The 18,660-nt window shown below is 37.7% G+C and overlaps 1 protein-coding gene across 1 annotated transcript; it reads right to left on the bottom strand.

The window, feature by feature from the left end:
* Window positions 1-377: 377 nt before the first annotated feature.
* LOC102861483 (chromosome unknown open reading frame, human C18orf54) lies at window positions 378-15,999 on the bottom strand. The gene is made up of 7 exons (XM_006891758.1): window positions 15,720-15,999; window positions 13,719-14,489; window positions 13,265-13,415; window positions 10,599-10,701; window positions 6,585-6,716; window positions 4,887-4,957; window positions 378-450 (listed from the first exon to the last, which is right to left on the bottom strand). The coding sequence occupies exons 1-7, from the start codon at window positions 15,997-15,999 to the stop codon at window positions 378-380; spliced, it is 1,581 nt and encodes a 526-aa protein (XP_006891820.1).
* Window positions 16,000-18,660: the final 2,661 nt, after the last annotated feature.

Below are 18,660 nucleotides of genomic sequence, written 5' to 3'. Positions count from 1 at the left end.
GATTTTCATTAACAGGAGTCAGATAATAACAAGGATGCTGAAAAAAGGTATCTGTCCATGTAAACCTTCAAGAATGGACATTACTCATTTGAATACCAGACATTTGAATATCAAACTTCAGAGGCCTAAAGACCAAAATCAGGCTTTTGGGATCTCTATGGGTTCTTCCCATATCAGAGTCTTTTATTTCATTACAAAATGAGGATGGGTCACAACACCTGTGAACATTCTCAAGTTTGTGTTTTTAGAAATACACATAATACTGGACCAGTCACAGAACAATATATGGCTTGTAATTATTTTGTCAGCTAAAAGAAATAAAAACATTTTTTGTTTGGCAGTGACTATTTATTGGTTATGCACTTTTATTTTCCTCTTCACGTTTTCGGTGACTGTTTCCCACTGCTATCATCAACCAGGTCTCTCAGGCGAGATAAATGGTGCAAAGCCCTTCATTAAAAAGTATAGAACACATTATAAACCAACACTTAAGGACCGAAAGGCAACAAAGCAGTAAGAAAAGTGAGTACATTGCTTTTAACTTCAAAACTAGAAGACAATAATGCAAACATGAAACTGCATCATTTTTCTTATAACCTGAGTTCTAAATAATAGAAAAGTAATTTCTATAAACATTTAGTTGTTCAAATTTTATTGCTATTGGTATACAAACTGAGTTTAAAGCAAATCTGCCAAGTAACCTAAAAAACAATAATCATTTGTATCACATCTGATCAAACATGTTTGCATGTGATTCTTCACTTTTTTTAATATGATGTACATGTTATATTAATATAATGCATAATTCATGTTAACATTTACAATCAGGATGGCTGACTTTTTAAAAAAAAACATCACTGAGGGATCAAATTTAATTCAGAGGAAAACTCATTTTTATTGGGGAGGAAGTTCGGGGGCACCAATAATATATTATACCAACAACCTGGAATTTTCTCTAAAATAAAGCCAAGATTGTAGGTCACGTCTCTGTGAAGAAATGCAATCATTCCTCAAACAAACCAGGAAAAGAGAGGCCCTTAAATTTCCAGGCTTCCTCTAAAAATATTCTTGCAGGTTTTCCTCTCCCCTATCCTTCAGATCTTTGAGGACCACTCAGAAAATGTCAATCAATCACATTTCAGATATCTGATAAATAAGAAAAATACTAAGAAAAACAGAGAGAGAATAATTATGATATGCAATAATTTCTTATATAGTCATTTCAAAGACAGTGACTACAACATTCCATTCTATAGTGTCTAACACTTCATATATTCGATAAATGTATATTACAGGAAATAGATGCTCCATTCCATTCTAGAAAGGAGACAGAGGAAAGCAGTGTTAAAGACCGCATTTGTATAGAATTCCCTGTGCTATTTACTGGCCTCTGTTAAGCCTAGACCACCCCTCTTTCTCCCCCATCAGTTAGTGACTGTGGTGGCTACGTGCTGCTGGACCTTCTGCCATGGTATGTCAAATACTAGCAGGGTCACCCACAGTGCACAGGTGACAGCACAGATTCCAGACTGAGACCGACTAAAAAGCAGAATTCGTAGCCTACCTCTGAAATAACCATGAAAACTTGACAAGCAGCAGCAGCAACAAGACACTGTCTGCTACAGTTTTGGAAGATAAGCCCCTCAGTTTGGAAGATGCTAAGAAACTGACACAATGCCTGTACCAATGACTCAAGCACGTCAGGGACTGTGAGGACGACACAGGACCAGGCAGCGGGTCATCCTTTCACACAGGGTCCCTATTGAGTCAGAACAGCTTGATGGAACCTAACAACAGCCTAACACTTCCAGACTAGAATCCAGAACTGACGCCTTCCTGTGCCTCCTAAATCTATGTCAAGTATGAGGTTCATTAGAAAAACCTTTGCTTTCGATTCAATTTTGCCAGTCCAAGAGAGAATTCTGTCTCTCTCTAGTATGGATATAAGACCAGAAAAGTGAATAGAGAGACTAGAAAAATGGGTAACTTTCTAGTTATCATTAAGTTTGATCTTCACTGTTTGGTCTTCATTCATTCAGTTTTGAGAAATAAAGAAATTTAAACTTTCACTTTCAAAGTATATAAAGCAAGCTATTTCAAAGCCAAATCTATTGTTGGATGAAACTGGAGGTTGTGCATGAGATTACTGTTCCTCGGCTTTATAGTGGGTGAACAATACACTAGGACTCATTCTTTCCAACTCACCTAGGCAGGGGAGCTGGCTGCCCACATTACATAACCAAGAACTTGAGGAATACATGTATCATTGTAAATGAATGCCAACTTGGTTGGGCATAATGCCACAAAAATAAATAAAAAAGCTCTAGGAAAGTTCCCTGCTTAAAAAAACTACAATTTTATCTGCTTAAGTATGCCAAATTGCTGTTGTAGAGGTTAACACATTTCAAATGAATTTTTAACAAAACAGTTAACATTCTGATTCCCATTAAGATGCAAATCACTGTAAACCAACAACACTATAAGCTACTATCAGCCATTTAGCCATCATCGCCAATGAATCTTTCCACAGAGCAGATATTTCAAAAGGGAGAGCAGAGGAAAACTGAGTGTCCAATAAAGTGAAGAGAATGCAAATGAAGGGGCCCGAAGTCCACCAAGGCTACTGAGAAGTATCTGAAAATGCATTAGACATCTGCATTTCTAAAAGCAAACACTATTATTTGAGGATTTCCACCTGAGAAAAGTCATAAAAGCACCCAAAGGTAGATCATAAAAGCACCCACAGGTAGAACTGTAGCTTGTGAAGATGCTGATTTGACCTATTTGCAAATATGAAATGTCCATGTGCCTGTTATGAACATTCTGTAGTCTAGAAAAATGAATCCTGAATCTTAATAAATTTTAAATTGTTCTTACAATACTCAATCAAAAAGATAGGGAAAATGTACTAACATGCATTTTTTAGTCTAAACTTGTTCTTTATAATAAAGACTACTAATAGCTGTGAAATAGTTAAATCTAAATTTTTCAGCTAATCCAACATAATTAACAAAACATCAAAAAAAAAATGACTCCTGCTCTCTCTGAAAATGGAATTCTTTATGTAGAAAAAACTACTGATTGTAGCAAATTGTTAACCTTGAGTTATCACCAATTTTTGTGGTGGTTTAATTATTTAAGGTTTCGTATTGCTCATTATTACCAACAACGGGATTTTCCAGAGAATGTACTTTAACTCAGAAAATATATTCAGGGTTATGACACAGTTCAATGTAAATGCTGTCAAGAGCAATGGAAAAGCAGAAATCATTTACCTTAAATACTAAAAGCAAAATTAAATCTTCAGCCTAAGTGATTAGTTGAGGCTCTGTACCTAGTTGAAATGGGCAACTCACCATCATTTTAAAGAGTGATGTGTTAAGATTACAATGATTAGCAACATAGGCTTTAGAATGAGATGGTCTGATTTAATCCAGGGCTACTCCTCACTAGCAAGGCAACTGCAGGCAAGTTACTTTCTTTTCCATGCTGGTTCCCTCATATACCCCACAAAGGCTTAAGAAGATCAAATGACTTTTACTCAAAAGCACTTAGTGCAGGGGGAGGGGGAATCAATCATGGGGGTGTACAATTTGATGGGCGGGAGGGTGAGGGAAATGGAAAGAATCTGTTCTCAAAAACAATGAAATTGAATTTTGTAAATGAACTAGTATACAATTTTAAAAAAGCACTTAGAAAACTAGCACTTGTAAAAGTTCATTTAATGTCACTTATTATCATCATTACCCATTAAATTCTACTAGATATGGAATATTATATCCAAGTACTATGGCAAGCTACAAAGAAAGGCATCGTTTCTAGTCTAAAGATTATAAACAGAAGAAGAAAAAAATTCTGCCTTTGATTTTTTTATCATAAAAATATAAACATATCATGGTAACTTACAAGTTTAATGTTCACTTATTCATTTGTCCCTTAAAAAATAGAATTCTATGCAAATTCTGAAAGCATTCATTAGTGCTTGTTCAGTCCAATTTCTAACCAAGTGAAAATAATGTTTCAAAGGTAAAAACTATTTATTCCTACAATTTCTTAAACTCAGTTATGACATAAGAACAATTCATATTCACATAACTAAACCCATAAATTAAGAGCCTCCTCTTGTGTCAATGTCATGCCTATAGAAAAGATTCTTCCTCATTTTTTATCTAAAACAATGTTCCTATTATTGTTGTGTGTACTATAGAGTTGGAACCCACTCATAGCTGACCCTCCAGTGGGTTTTCCCAGGCAGTAAATCATACAAGAGGAGAATGCCCATCTTTCTCCTGCAAAGTAGCTGGTGGATTTGAACTATGTGCCCTTTGGTGGACAGCACAACTTTCTCACCTACTACTAGACCACCAGAGCTCCCTCTTTAAAACAATATAGTTTTTAAAAAAAAGGTGAATTAACACCTATGTGTTCATTCAGAGCTATCTTTATTCGAAAACTGCATGTCCTTTATAGATTTCTGTGAAAAGATGTCAAACAATGATACACTTAACACTTAAACTTTAGTTAAGAGGAAAAAGTATCAAAACACTTTTCATGAATGGGATAGCCACACCAAGATGTTTTCTACACACCAAGATGATTTCCACCTACTGCTTTTATTAAAAAACAAAAAGAAAAAAAATCTATCTAGGTCAAATCTACTACTATGTTTTTTTTTGTTTTGTTTCTAAGTATCCAGGTCCCAAGATTTTAATAGGACATAGTAAAAATTTAAGAAAAAACTGTAATGAGCTCTAAAATGAGCTTAAATATACTTGGTACATCTACTCTTGGAAGTACTGAATAATCCCATGGTGTAACATTAAGTCAATAAAAGAAATAAAAAGGGACTTGTACCTAACAGACACATTTAAAAAAAAAATACTTACTTCTGAAGTGATCGAGTAATAGGAATCATACTTTCACTCAACTGCAATTTAGAAAATTCATCTTCTGAAACCTATTATTAAAAACACAAAATATTAATAATATGAAAATAGTAACACAACAAAACATGGATATTATAAACATAAATACTATTTAAAATCTGGTAAGATATTAAAAATACTATCTGCATTTCTAATTCTCGCAAATAATTTTCAGGAGCACATTATTTTCTTTGTTTTAAAAATACCACAATACTAGAAAGATGAACAATCTTCCTCTTGTGTGATTTAGAGCCTCTGAAAACCCAGTGAAAGATCAGCTACAAGTCGATTCTGCTTCAACTACATACAACAATACTATTTAGATTCATCGTTGAGTTGTGCTAGAATATGCTAAGTGCATGTTTATGAGAAACTAAATCTAGGTTTGAAAACTAGACTTTACTAGACAAAGTTACATCTGAGGAAGTTTAAAAGAGAAGCACAGAACAGAGGAGTGATTGCAAACTCCCATCCCTCATGGAAACACTGAAAAAAAACAACCAAAACCTGTCAAAATCAACTGTGTTAGAATCCTGAAAAGTCATCAAACGTTAATTGCAAGCAAACACTAATTAAGAAAAAGGCAATGTGAGATGACAAGACAACTCTGGAGCACTTTTACTTGCTCTTGGTCTATGACCTTGAAGAAGACAGCCTACCTTCTCAGTGGGAGAGCCTGGGTTCTGGTTCTGAAGGAGGCAGGGCCAACCTAATTTGCAAATACTATCTGTCACGCCTTGTTTATGGGCCATCTGAAAGGCAAGGTGCCTATGTTCCACCTAACTCGGAGACACAGGTCAAAAATATCTTAAGGTGATCAAATCGACAAACACTTTAGTTAGATACATATAATAAGCCACTTAAAGTCATGAAGGTAATGGCAGATAAATTTCTCTAAAACAAATTAGAGCGGAAAACAGTCTTCATACAGCGAATGATGTATGCATATTTTCAAAATAGGAGAGGGTGAGACCAGCCTGCACCTTAGAGGCAAGGATTCTGAAGCTCCATCTGACAAACTCTGGGCATGTCAGAAGGGCAGCCAGTTCTTGGAAAGGGACATCATGCTTAGAAGGGGGAAGGGACAGCACGAGAGAGGAAGACCCTGGATAAAGATGGACTGACTCAGTGACTGGGGTAATGGGAGTAGGTGTGTCAGAGACAATGAGGCTGGTTCAAGATAGAGCCAGGTTCTGATCTGTTGTAAACAGGGTTACTATGAGTTGCAAGTGACTTGAGGACACGTAACAACAAACAAGTAGTACTCATGCATCCTGGAGAATCTGGAGCCACAATGTTTTCTTAGTTCTTTTCTGATCATGTATCCTGTCTTCAGCACACAAATATGACTTTCTAAACTGTAGCTGTAACATCTAAGTAAGATTTTCATTCATAACCATGATCTACACAAAACAGAACAATTTACTCAGAGGTAAATTACTGCTGAAATCTAGGAGTATTAAGTATGGTTATTTCCTAAAAAAGAAAAAGTTGAAATAAGGGTTCTGCTTATTAACATACATCAGGAAATAGGTCTAAAAAGACATAGGAAGAAACCTTTTGTTCATTGACATACATTGGGAAATAGGTCTAAGAAGATATAAGGAAAAACCTATATAAGTTCTCAGCTCTCAATTCATAAATCTCATGTGTGCTTACCTGCTTAGCTCCTTCCACTAACTCTGTGCATTTGTTCTGACTGAAACTTTCTTGGACTGCTTGAAGGTTGAACAACATTTGCTTCAAGGCTTCAACGGGACCATGGTGTTTCCCTCCTGAGAGAGTACAGCTCTAGGATTAAAAGAGAGGATTACGTGATCAACCTTGTAAACTCGGGTGAGAAGAGTTGTATTTTCTATTTTCTTTCTACATAAAATTAATGCATTATTTTACAAACAATGAATTAGTCCTATACTTTTGTAGTAAAAAATACCCAAATACATGTCAATATTGTTTAAAAAAAATTCTATCAACTCTCCATGTTCAGTCCACTAATCAACCATTATTGAGAGTGTGGTCTACCTTCCCTAGTTTTGCTCATTCGTAACAAATTCATTCAGTGCACAGAACATCATCAATTTTTAGAACTCAGAAGGTTCTCATGAACATGTAAGGCAGATTTTTTCAGATGTGTAAAGGAAGCTGATTGTCACAGAGGCGAGGACTAGAGCTGGAGTGGTGGTATTCACTGCACACTCCTAAATATTGTTCATGTACCGTGGATTTTCCACTTTCCACGGGCAGTGCACTCCTTGATTTAAGGAACATTCAAACCCCAATGGGCACCGACCTTGTCTGCATTCACAGAAGGTGAACACAGTTAGCTACATTAGACAGTTGATTCTTTTAAGACAATCTGACGGTATGTTTTTAAAACCCTTATCCACCTACTTTTTTTTTTTCATTTCTTGATGTATCCTGACAGCTACCTATAATGGCAAATCGGTCTGTTAAACTGGCTGTAAATGCTTTAGAATATTTGAGTATAGATAGTGTAATGTGTGTAATAATTATGTAAACTTCAATTGCAGAGGAAGTTGCTGACATGCCTAAAAAGGTCAGAACTGGCCTTTCATTTGTAAAGATATTCCACATTAGCATAATGGCTTAGAAGATTTTTTTCCTAGTCCTAAGTTTTTTACTGGTCATACATGTATGTAGAGTATTAACTACCAATACACAAAGCAAGCAGCAGGCAGTGGGTATTGTGCAGTGGATGTGGAGTGAGTATCAGGTCACAGCAGTCACCCAGACGCTCTGTGGAACCGCCGGCAGCCCATGGTGGAGCGGGCTCAGACGCTCTGTGGAACGTGGAACCACTGACATCCATGGGGGAGTACAGTGGCCTCAGATGCTCCGTGCCGACAGTCCACAGTGGAGTGGGCTCAGATGCTCTGTGGAACCGCTGACAGTCCACGGTAGAGCAGCTTCAGCCACTCTTTGGAACCATGGACAGTCCACAGTGGAGTGGGCTAGTCTTCCTTCTCTTCCTTCCACAGTTCTCAAATAGATCAAATGGGAAGCTGATGTGTTGATGGGGCCTAATTTCTGCTACTTAGCCATTTTTCTTGATCTTGCTCTCCAATTCTACATATTCTAGACCAATTCTACATATTCCAGATTGTTCAATGGATTTTTTAACGGTTTTATACAACATTTATTCCTTTTTTTTTACAGTTAAGAATCTTTTATAATAACTTTATTATGTACATGCATTATTACCCTTATTCTGATTTTAAGTGTGGAGTACATTACACAATCAGTCTGAATTTTTTCAGTTTTTCATTATAAAATATTGTGGACTATCCTTACTCATGATATATTTTACATAAATACTTGTAGTTTTTGGTTGAAAGAAATGACAAAACAGGTGTAACAACTTGCATTTCTCTTCATCTACTGAATCCCACCATTTTTATTCTCTGCCATCTTTCCTGTTGTGAGAACTCTTCTTTTCATCTCTTATAATTTCCTTAGTTTTATGCTAATATACGCTCTTTTTTTTCCAATGGATTTTAATAAACTTCCAAGATGAAGGAAAATTTCTAATCTTTATTTCTCTGAAATCTTGGCTTATTCATTTTATTAAACAAAAAGCTAACTCCAAAAACACCAATAAGTTCAGTTACTAAGATTCCTTTAAAGATCTTCTCTGCTAGTGGTTCCACGGAGGGGCCATGCTGAAATGCGGACAACTGGACAGGTTGCTTACCGTGTCTCCAGAAAACTCCTTTTCTCGTAGCTACAAGATTTTAAAGACACCTGTTTGTTGTGTGTGTTGTTTAGTTCAAACAGAACCAACTCACTGTGAACCCTCCAGCGGGATTTCAGAAGCACTAAATCACACAGAAGAGACTGCTGATCCTTCTATTAAAGACCAGAGGGCAACTGAATCGAGCCAAGGTATTTGCAACTGCATCACATGGATATAAACACTGAGTTGAGTGTTCGGTGTTCTAAGAAGATGGAAAAAAGAATCAATGCTTTTGAATTGTGGTGTTGCCAAAGAGTACTCAGTATATCACGGGCTGTCAAAACAGTAAACGAATCAAGAAGGACAGCCAGAAGCCTCCTCAGAAGCAAAGATGGAGAGTCTGCCTCACAGACCTGAGACCTAACGGGAGGGGTCAGGCCTCGGAAAGACATCATGACAAAGTGCAGGATCAGCCAAGGAGAGGAAGCTCCTCAGTGAGACTGACAGACAGGGAGACGTCAACCATGAGCTCAAGGGCAGCAGATTCTGAGGACGGTACAGGATCAGGCAGACCTTCCTTCCGCTGTCACTCTGAGCTGAGGGGAGAGCGAACTCCGTACCACTCAACGACAACAACAGTATTAGGGAAATGCAAGTGAACCACACTGAGATGTAATTCACGTCTACGAGGATGACTATTATAAAAAAAATACAGGAAATGTGGATGAAGAGGTGGTAAAGTTGGAGCCCTCTCTAACTTATTACTCTTGAAAGAGTAAAATGGTGTAGCTACTGTGAAAGCAGCTGGAGGTTCTTCAAAAGTCAAACCAAAAGGGTGAAGTTGAAGCTTCACATCAAAATATATAAACTTGAGGGGACAGCCAAACCAAGAACTACTGTATGACACAACAGTTTCACTTCCAGGAAAAAATGCAAAGGACTAGAGACCATGTACATTTCAGCCTTGAGACCAAAGGATGTAGATGGTGCTCAGTGAGCCCTGCTGACGACTCTGAGATCACAACAGAAGGTCCTTGACAGAGGAGGGAAACATGCAACAAAACTCAAAAGGAGTAAATAAGAAAAGCCCAGTTTTACTCGTCAAAGATTACAGGAACCTCTGAAAGCATGGCCCCTACTCCTCTTCCGGCCTCAAAGTGAAAATACTCCTGTAACTCAATGTCTAGTCCAATGATAGGCAGGCCTGAAAAGTGATGCATGCCCTCAGGGAGGTTTAGAATAATCAGCCACACAACGTCAAAAAGGTAGCATCAGCCTAGAGAAAAGCTCAGAAAGCAGGCATAGAAGAGATGGCTGAATGGAAAGAGGAAACGCAGGGAGGAATTTTTCTCCATAAAAGAAAAATGGGCAAAAAAAGAAAAAGAAAAATGGGCCATTAGCTCCCATGTGATCTGCTGCCTCTGAAGCTGGAGGGTCAGCTATGAGTCAGTTTTGACTCGAAGGTACCTAACAATAACACTGATCACCTATTTTTTGGAATGGGTATATGGGGATCTCTTCCATTCAGTTGACCTGGTAGCTACATTCCGAATTTCTCAGCAATAGGCTAATGTGCACATTCGCAGCTGCTCTGTTTGTGGAAGCTCCTCGCCTGGTATTCTGTCAACTCCTGGGGCCTCATTTTTTTACAACACCTATAGTGCTATCTCTGGGAGAAACACATCTTAGTAATTAACTTCTCTATGGGAAAACAGAATTTTGTAATTGTCTGCTTTATGGTATGTTTTCCCGGAAATAAAAAATACATAATGACATTTTATGTTCTTCTATAATTCAAACCTAGTCTTACTTGAGAATACAAAAACAGAATGGTCAATAATTCTGGAAGGTGTGACAGGTTAGTGTTAGGAAGAAATGGACTTGCATAATTTGATTTATTTTAAATTATCCAGACAAATTAGATATTAATATCCTTACATTAGTATGTATGTTCTTTCAGCGAGACTTAATTCACCCACCTCATTATCATTATTTAAAAAGTTTTCAAGGAACTCTTTAGAATATTTTGCCTTTGAAGTTTGTTGAGGATTATCATCAGGGTAAACAGGAACAGGTGATTTGCTAAACAGAGTTCAAAGTATACAAAACAGCAAGTAAGTTCCCAAACTACATAAAAAGAAAAACAAAGACAAAATATAATCTAATATGTGAATCATAATGGATAAGATGTATATTGATATTGCTTGATTAACTCTCTTCTCCTTAAACTTATACCAAAATCCAATCTCTCCCTAAATCCTGCTTCTTGCCTGCTCCAAGTGAAGGCCAGTTTGGGATAATAAAGGAAAAAAAGAGTTCATCTATCTACCAACAGCAGCTCAAAAATAGTGAAATAATGTCTTCAGTATTTACTAAATGCCATTTTTTAAAAATCTGTTGTCAGAAACTCTTAACAACTCACTTCAAATAAACCCAATGGAGTACTAACTCAACTTTAGAATCACTCTTTCCCTCCTACAGAATTCCATCAGCAAAGTATTGGATACATATTATCTAAACAACGATCAGTTATGCTTGAGCCTCCATCTGCCTGACAAGTCCTCCAAGCACATCCCACACGTCTGTCACTCATCTGCCTCCCTGGATACTGCCCTGCACCTTTAGTTCTCATTTTGTAATACACAAATCTGCCTTGCCTTGGATCTGTGTCTCATGTTGTCGATTCAGAACTAACAGCTAACCCTGCAGTGGGTTTCAGAGACTATAAATCACTTAGGTCCATCTTTCTCTCTTGGGGCAGATAGTGGACTCAAACCTAACGGTTTTGGGTTGGCAGCTCAACTCCTTACCACTCGGCCACCAGAATTAGCTCTATGTCTCATATTGTTGTTGTTGTTAGGTGCCATCAAGACGATGACAGCTCATAGCAACCCTATGAACAGCAGATCTGAATCTTGCTCTATTTTAAATTTTTAAGTCCTCAAAATAATTCATTTTCTTCAAGTGGGCATTCAATAAATCTTTGCTGGCTGTTCAAAGCAGTATAAAACATACAGTGTAAGTAATTTTAAAGTGATTCACACTTAAGAAAAAAAATTATAAACATGAAACTAATTTATTTAAATTAACAGATGTATTTATCTTAATGTAATCAAATGCATTGATCAAGAATTTGGTAGTGAGATATTGATTTTATAAATGCAGCAATTATAAAAAGGTGCTAATTAAAAGGTACAAGCATTAAGTGCAAAGACATTGGCGAAGACATCAAGAAGAAACAGATTTATCAGGGACTTTAACGCTTTAGTAGGAACCTGGGTGGTACACACCTGGGTGGTACGAAGTGTGTAACTGCTAATCTAAAGGCTGATGATTCAAACTTGTCAGCAGTGCTGCACTTGATAAATCTGGCCAGCTGCTTCTGCAAAGATTACAGCCAGGCAAGCCCTAGGGGGCAGTTCTTTCTATAACATAGGGGGCTGCCCTTGGTGAGAATCAATTCAATGGCAATGCTGTGGTTTTGGTTAAAGTTATACAGAAAAACTTTAAGGAAACTGAAGACATTTAATACATTTAAAAGATGCAAGAGCTTCTTTCCTGGTATTCAAGAGGTGAGAGAATAAAGGCTATGTTTAAGCAAAAACATGAGAATGCTCCTAAAAAGAAGTTCTTAGTCATAGAGAATAAACTCATTCCTTTTTTTTTTTTTTACATACTACAAAAGTGTTTGTAACTAAGTACTCAGCTATTCACCTGAGAATCTTATTGATGTAATAACTGGGGTAATAGGGATAGGTTTGTCAGTTAGTGAGACTGGCTTAGGATAGGGCAGGTTTCAGAACTATAGACAGGGTTGCTATGAGTCACAGGTACACAAATAATTTTATATATTCCATAGTTTTATACAGAAGACAAGAAAATACACAACCATTTAAGGAAAAAATGACTGAAGCACAAAGTGAAACATGACTGTCAAATTGGAATCAACTCATAGTTGACCCTCCATTAAGAGGCTGTAACCCACCCAGGAGGAGATTGCCGATCCTTCTCCTAAGGAACTCGTGGGGGATTCGAACTGCTGGAGAGGGGCTGCCAAGCTCTGGGAGCCTAGTGCTCAGGGGCTGTGCTGCCATCCCAGAGAGGAGCTGCCGTTAGGCTTGCAGCGCGACTCCTCACGCACTAGGCCACCAGAGCTCCTTTAAGAGAAACAGAAAAAAGAAACACATGACGCCAGCATATGGAAAAAAGATAAAGAAGCAGGTGATTAAATTTAAAGAAGAATTTCATAACACTCCTCTGTCTGCAAAATTGTTTTAGCTTTAATTTCTCAAATTAAAATATGTTGTTGTTGTTATGTGCCATAAAGTCACCTGTGGCTCACAGTGACCCTATGTACAGCAGCTCTGAAGCTTTCCCAATCCTGAGCCAGTCTCACCGACTCTGACAGGTAAATGTTTTTATAATAAAACAAAAGGAATAAAGAACAAAGTTATACATTGTGGTATAAAACATTACACCACCTAGTGGTAGCAAATGAAAAATGTACTTTTTAAATAAGCAACATTAAAACCTTTCAGCTGGCAAGCTATATAAAATAATCACTGTTCTGTAAAAATTAAATCAGAGCATCTTGTGACATTTTGCATTTAGAAAGCTAAATCACTTTTACACGTTGCTTACTTACAAAGGAACAGGGATATTTTCCCATGATCTTTCTGCTTCAAGTTTATCTAGGGAGCAGGGACTGCCATCATTCTTCACAGCGTCTGGTAAGTCTTCAGGAGAATGCTCTAGATTTCGCTTGGCTTTCAGGATGAGCAATTCAATTTTGTCATCTAGTTTAAAAAGATTGTATTACTTCTTTATGAAAAAATGCAAAGTCCCATAAAGTTTTACAAAAGCAGCAATACAGGTAGTTTGGAATACAGACATATCTATAATAATAGCAGGTTATGTTAAAAGTGACATTCAAGCAAAGATAAAAGAGGGAAAAGGATACATTCTAGTTACAAAGTGCTACATAAACAGACACCATTAAGAAAAAACAACAGATCCTTAAAGAGTAAAACAAGTTTCTAGCTACTATAAATTTATAAAATTATAGTGCTTCATTTGGTTGAAAAAAACCAAAAAATTACCACTGAAAGGCTTTTTGGATTGTCCTTGAAGTGGGTTCTCATACTGACACTGGCCACGTTCAAAATCACATTTATATTCCTTATCTACTCCTTTCTTGCCATCCACAGAATACAAGTTAGAGTGTTCAAAGGGATATTCTAAACAATCCGACTTCTTTGTAAGCCGAGGACTTCTTTGTGCCTGGTAACTGTGTTTAGGGGAACAATGATCTTCTTTAAAGGTCTCGTAAGTCCTCTGACTGTTCGTATCAGGTAGCAAGTCGTCTTTGTGAAGCCAGACAGGGTACTTGAAATCAGGGATACTAGTTATTCCTGAAATATTAAGGTCAGATTTCTGGCTAGTTAGCCATCTCGGATAATTCTTTTCAAGATCATGTTCTGAAATGTCCCTGGAAGATGACTTCCTGGATAAAGATGGTTCAGAAACACATTTATTAGTCTTATTCAAACTTTTGGGTTTTTTTAGCTTGACACGGTGCTTTCCATTATGGTTTGTGTATATATGAGAAGTGACCAAGTTATCCTTGCCCACAGGAAAGATGGGTTCTTGAAAATGTATATTCTTTTCAATGTCTGATGAACTGGGTCTTCTGAAGCATTCCGTGTTTTTTCTGTTAGTTTGGTGACTTGGTCTGACATAAGGTAATGATCCATCTGCTGGAAGTTTTAACAGATCATCGGTAGTTAGGCTAATGGAGTCTAGGTCATTAATCAGCTCTTTTCTACAGGATAACGACTTTGAGTTCTTCTTGTCATCAAGGTTTTCACAAGCTAAAAAACAAAGCAGAGCTCTAGTTGTCTTTCTGTGTCACATACACACTCTTGATAATAATATACAACAGAAATGAAAAGTTTATGTATAATTTTTCCACTTTCCCCTTTCTTTGATTCAAAGTAAAAAGGTTTAAGTTGACAATATAGATGTTATCATCTTTTCTCTCCAACTTCCTGAATATTTCTGTGTTCTCTAATTCACTCTTACTTCAACTTTCTTCTAGACAAACCCAATGGACTAATACAATCACATTAATATCAGTCTCTCAATGCTAGCTATAGCATATAAGTAAGTAAACAATTAAGTGCATTGCTAATATAGTACCCATTATCCCCCTAAGACCTGAATGTAAGTAAGCGTTTTCATTTTAGACCTACTTTCTAAGTAATCAGTAGCTAATATGCTCATCCACAATTTTATTTTCCAAACTTGTCACTATGAAAAACTTATCAAGGAAGAATTCAATAATTGGCAAATACTATTGTTTCATTGGGGGAACTCTGGTAGCTGAGTTGCTGTGACAACCCATAGGCAAGGGAGAAATCGCCTCTCATATGGTTTACAGACTCTAAAGCCGCTACAGGGTCAGCTGTGAGTTGGTTCCGGTATAACAATGACAAATGTTCCACAGAATGACTTTAGGAAGCTCTGGTGGCCTAGCTGCACTCCCATCCCAAAGGCTTACAGTTCAAATCCTCTAGCTGCTCCGTGGGAGAAAAGAGGGACAATCTCCTCCCATGTTATTTACTGCCTCTGAAAACCCACTGAAGGGTCAGCTATGAGTCAGTTCCTACTTGATGACACGCAACAGCAAATACAGTCTTCTCCTGTTAATACACCAAGTATTAAGATTGAGACTTATTCAAAGTCATTAAGCTAATGAATCGTAGCACTACCAAGCCAATGTTCTTTGCAATATACTGCAATGAAGTACTGGTAACCTGCTGTGACCAGTAACATTCACCAACTTCCACTTACAAGGTCAAAAGAGGGTCTGAGCTAAAATCTCCTGGAAATCAGACATTACAGAATTATTTCATAAAAATATCCAGTTTCCTGTTATTATGGAAGATCTAGTAATGCAGTCCATAGTACAAAACCAGATTCTCAATATTATGAGACTTTTTTTACCCCAAAGGTACAAAACAACAAAAAAGTTTAGTTTTTCCAAGACAATATATTTCTCAAAGTGCTGAATACAAACAAACAAAAAACTAGAAGCATACCATTGTTTTTAAAAATATATGGAGAGAATTTTGACGTATTAACGGAACTTTTGCCAGTGTTCGCCTTTCCGGTGCTTGTACCAGGATACACTTGACTTAGATAGAAATCATCAATGTAAGCCTGCAGAGCCTGGGAGGCAGAGCCGTATAGTTTATCCTTATACCGAAAAGAGCCATCAGAATTAGACGAATTCTTCCTACTCAGACTGCAGCTTGCCAGAAGAGAAGTCACGGAAGATTCTCGAGAGCAAGTTCTGTGTTTTGTATGTGATTTTGCCATGGCTTCCTCAAAATAGGTTATTTCTATTCATTTCTCTTAAAACTGTAATACAAAGCAGAAGAGAAATGCTCCATTTAAAATGAATAATGGTCCTGTGCAAAGAAATAACAAAATCTTTATTTTTACAATTTAACAAATAAAGTCCAGTCATTAGAAGTACTCCTTTTTGGTACTGATTCTGGAGGTTTTTGGGGTTTTTTTATTACGTTGTTGTTATTAGGTGCCGGCAAGTTGAGTATGATCCATAGAGACCCTATGAACAATAGATCTGAACCCTGGCCTATTCTGTGCCAGCCTCACACTTCCTGATACACTAGAGCTCACCGCAGCAGTCACTGTGTCAATGTGGTTGAGGGTCTTCCTGTCTTCTGCCAACCCTCCAGCTTCCCAACCATGATATATCTCTCCAAGGAATAGGCTCTCCTAGCAACATGCTATTTTAAATTTCTTCATTGGTGATTTAGCATTAAGTACTATGTGTTTAGAAGGTATATGGAAGGTATCAAGTAAAAAGTACTCACATTTTAAAAGTCCTAAAAACTACAGATGCAGCCTTTTTCTGATCGTGATATACTCTATGACATCACAATAACAAGCCTCTGGACAGAATTATTTCCCAAGTCACAATCCTTGGTTCAACAGATACTTTAATGTATCAAATAAGTGCTGGAAAACAAGAAGAAACAACAAAGAGGATTCTCCACTTTCCATGCTGTAAATACTAACCCATGACTACAGGTAATCCCCGACTTATAGCAAGGTTCCATTCTAATGGCTTCTCTTTAGGTTGATTTTTTTCCCCTCCCTTGAGTTTTCATTATCATTTGCCTGATAATTACTATCAGCATCTTCTTAAATCTTTGTCTTCGGGGATTTGAAAACATTATCAATAAACACTGTAAGTGAAGACAATAGGACGATGACATCAAATATCAATAAATCGTGACGGCAACACTGGATGCAATCCAGTACCTCTAATATGGAGGGGAAGGGCAAGCACAATGCGTGGAAAAACTAGATTAAGTTCTGAACTGGAGATCTGTCTATAGAGCCAAATCTCCCTACACACGCCCCAAATTAAAATCTCAAGAGAACAAAGTCATTTTCAGTCTTTTAATCTGAAAAACTAAAATGCAATTATTACAGAAGAAACTAGTAATAAGTCTCTTTCTTCAAACATTGTCAATAATCATTTTCTGACCTTTATTTTTTTTGTTACCACCCTATTTCAATTCTTATGCTCCAGACACTCAGCCGAGGTGTTTTTTAACAGAAATTTAGGGGAGTAAGGGTGTGGGGGTGAGGAGACGGACTCTGACTCAAATCTAACTAGTTGGCGCCCACTCTGCCATGCCACAGGGTCTAGAGATTTGCTTCTGCAAAGATTCCAGCCAAGAAAAACCTTATGGTGGAGTGCATCCCTGCAACACCATATAACAGAAATCATTATCTCATTTTATTAAAGTCAGACTGGGCTCAGTAACAATGGATTTTACATAATCTGGAAATTCATGTAATGCATTCATTCATCTGACTACTTTTCCTTTATTAAAACGGGCAAAATTCTGTCTTTTCATCATCATAGTAGGTTCTACTAATTAAAATAACTAGTAAATGCTAACTGCCCTCTTACTGAGAATTATAACCCAGTTTCCCAGCTTCAGAACTTCATAAATAAATGGGTGACTGGAAAGAAACATTGGAAACAAAAGAGAGGGGAATGGTAGTCGGAAATTATGTGCTTGGTGACAGAAATAAGGCCAGAGATCAAATGATTGGATTTTGCACAATGATTTATTCATCGCAAATACTGTTTTTTTAGAAATACAGACAGCAACTATAAGCATGCACATTACCTGATGGACAGCCCAGGAATCAGATTGACTACATCTGTGGAAAGAGACAGTGGATAAGTTCAATATGTACAGTTAAAACCTGGCCCGGTGCTGACTGTCGAACAGACCATCGTGCCAAGTTCAAACCGAAGTCGAAGAAAATTCATACAAGTCCACAACGCCCAGAATATGAGCTGAGTTTAAAAATCATCTCAAGAGCAGGTTTGAGGACATCAAGACCCCTTGGAGAAAGACATCATGCTTAGAAGGGTGGAGGTATAGGGCAGAAGAGGAAGACCCCGGATGAGATGGGTCCTCGACCAGGTGGACTGTCAGGTGACTGCCGCAATGGGCTCTAGTGTGTCAGGAAGTTCAGGATGAAGCAGGACAGAGATGGACAGGCTTCAGATGGCCGTTCACTGGTCGCTATGGGTCATTTCGACTGCCCTGCATCTAACTACAACAACACTGTTGGGGAAAAAAAAAAGAAATGTTCAGTGTTTCCTAACCAGCTGAAATATCTCAGAAGCAATTAAGTTAGAAAACAAGTTGGAAAAATTTTGCAAAAGATCAACGCCAGCAAAAATGACACTAGCAAGCATCCTTCCCAGCCCGGGCGCGCAGGTTCACACGGCTCCACCTGGATTCGAACGCGCAGCCCTAGGGGCTCCACCACCCCGGTCAGAGACAGACACAAACTTATGTGACTTTTCACTTCGAGATCTTTTATTGAGCAGCCACCCCCGCGCGCTGACAGCGGACAGAGGGGGAAAGTGTTCCCGAGGCGACGCCCTGGGCATCCGAGTCCCCCCCAAACCATGTTCCC

The sequence above is a fragment of the Elephantulus edwardii genome, unplaced genomic scaffold, assembly GCF_000299155.1.
Source record: "Elephantulus edwardii isolate Elephantulus edwardi_28Jun2011 unplaced genomic scaffold, EleEdw1.0 scaffold00103, whole genome shotgun sequence".
Classification (NCBI taxonomy): Eukaryota; Metazoa; Chordata; class Mammalia; order Macroscelidea; family Macroscelididae; genus Elephantulus; species Elephantulus edwardii.
This window is presented reverse-complemented; position numbering and strand designations above follow the sequence as displayed.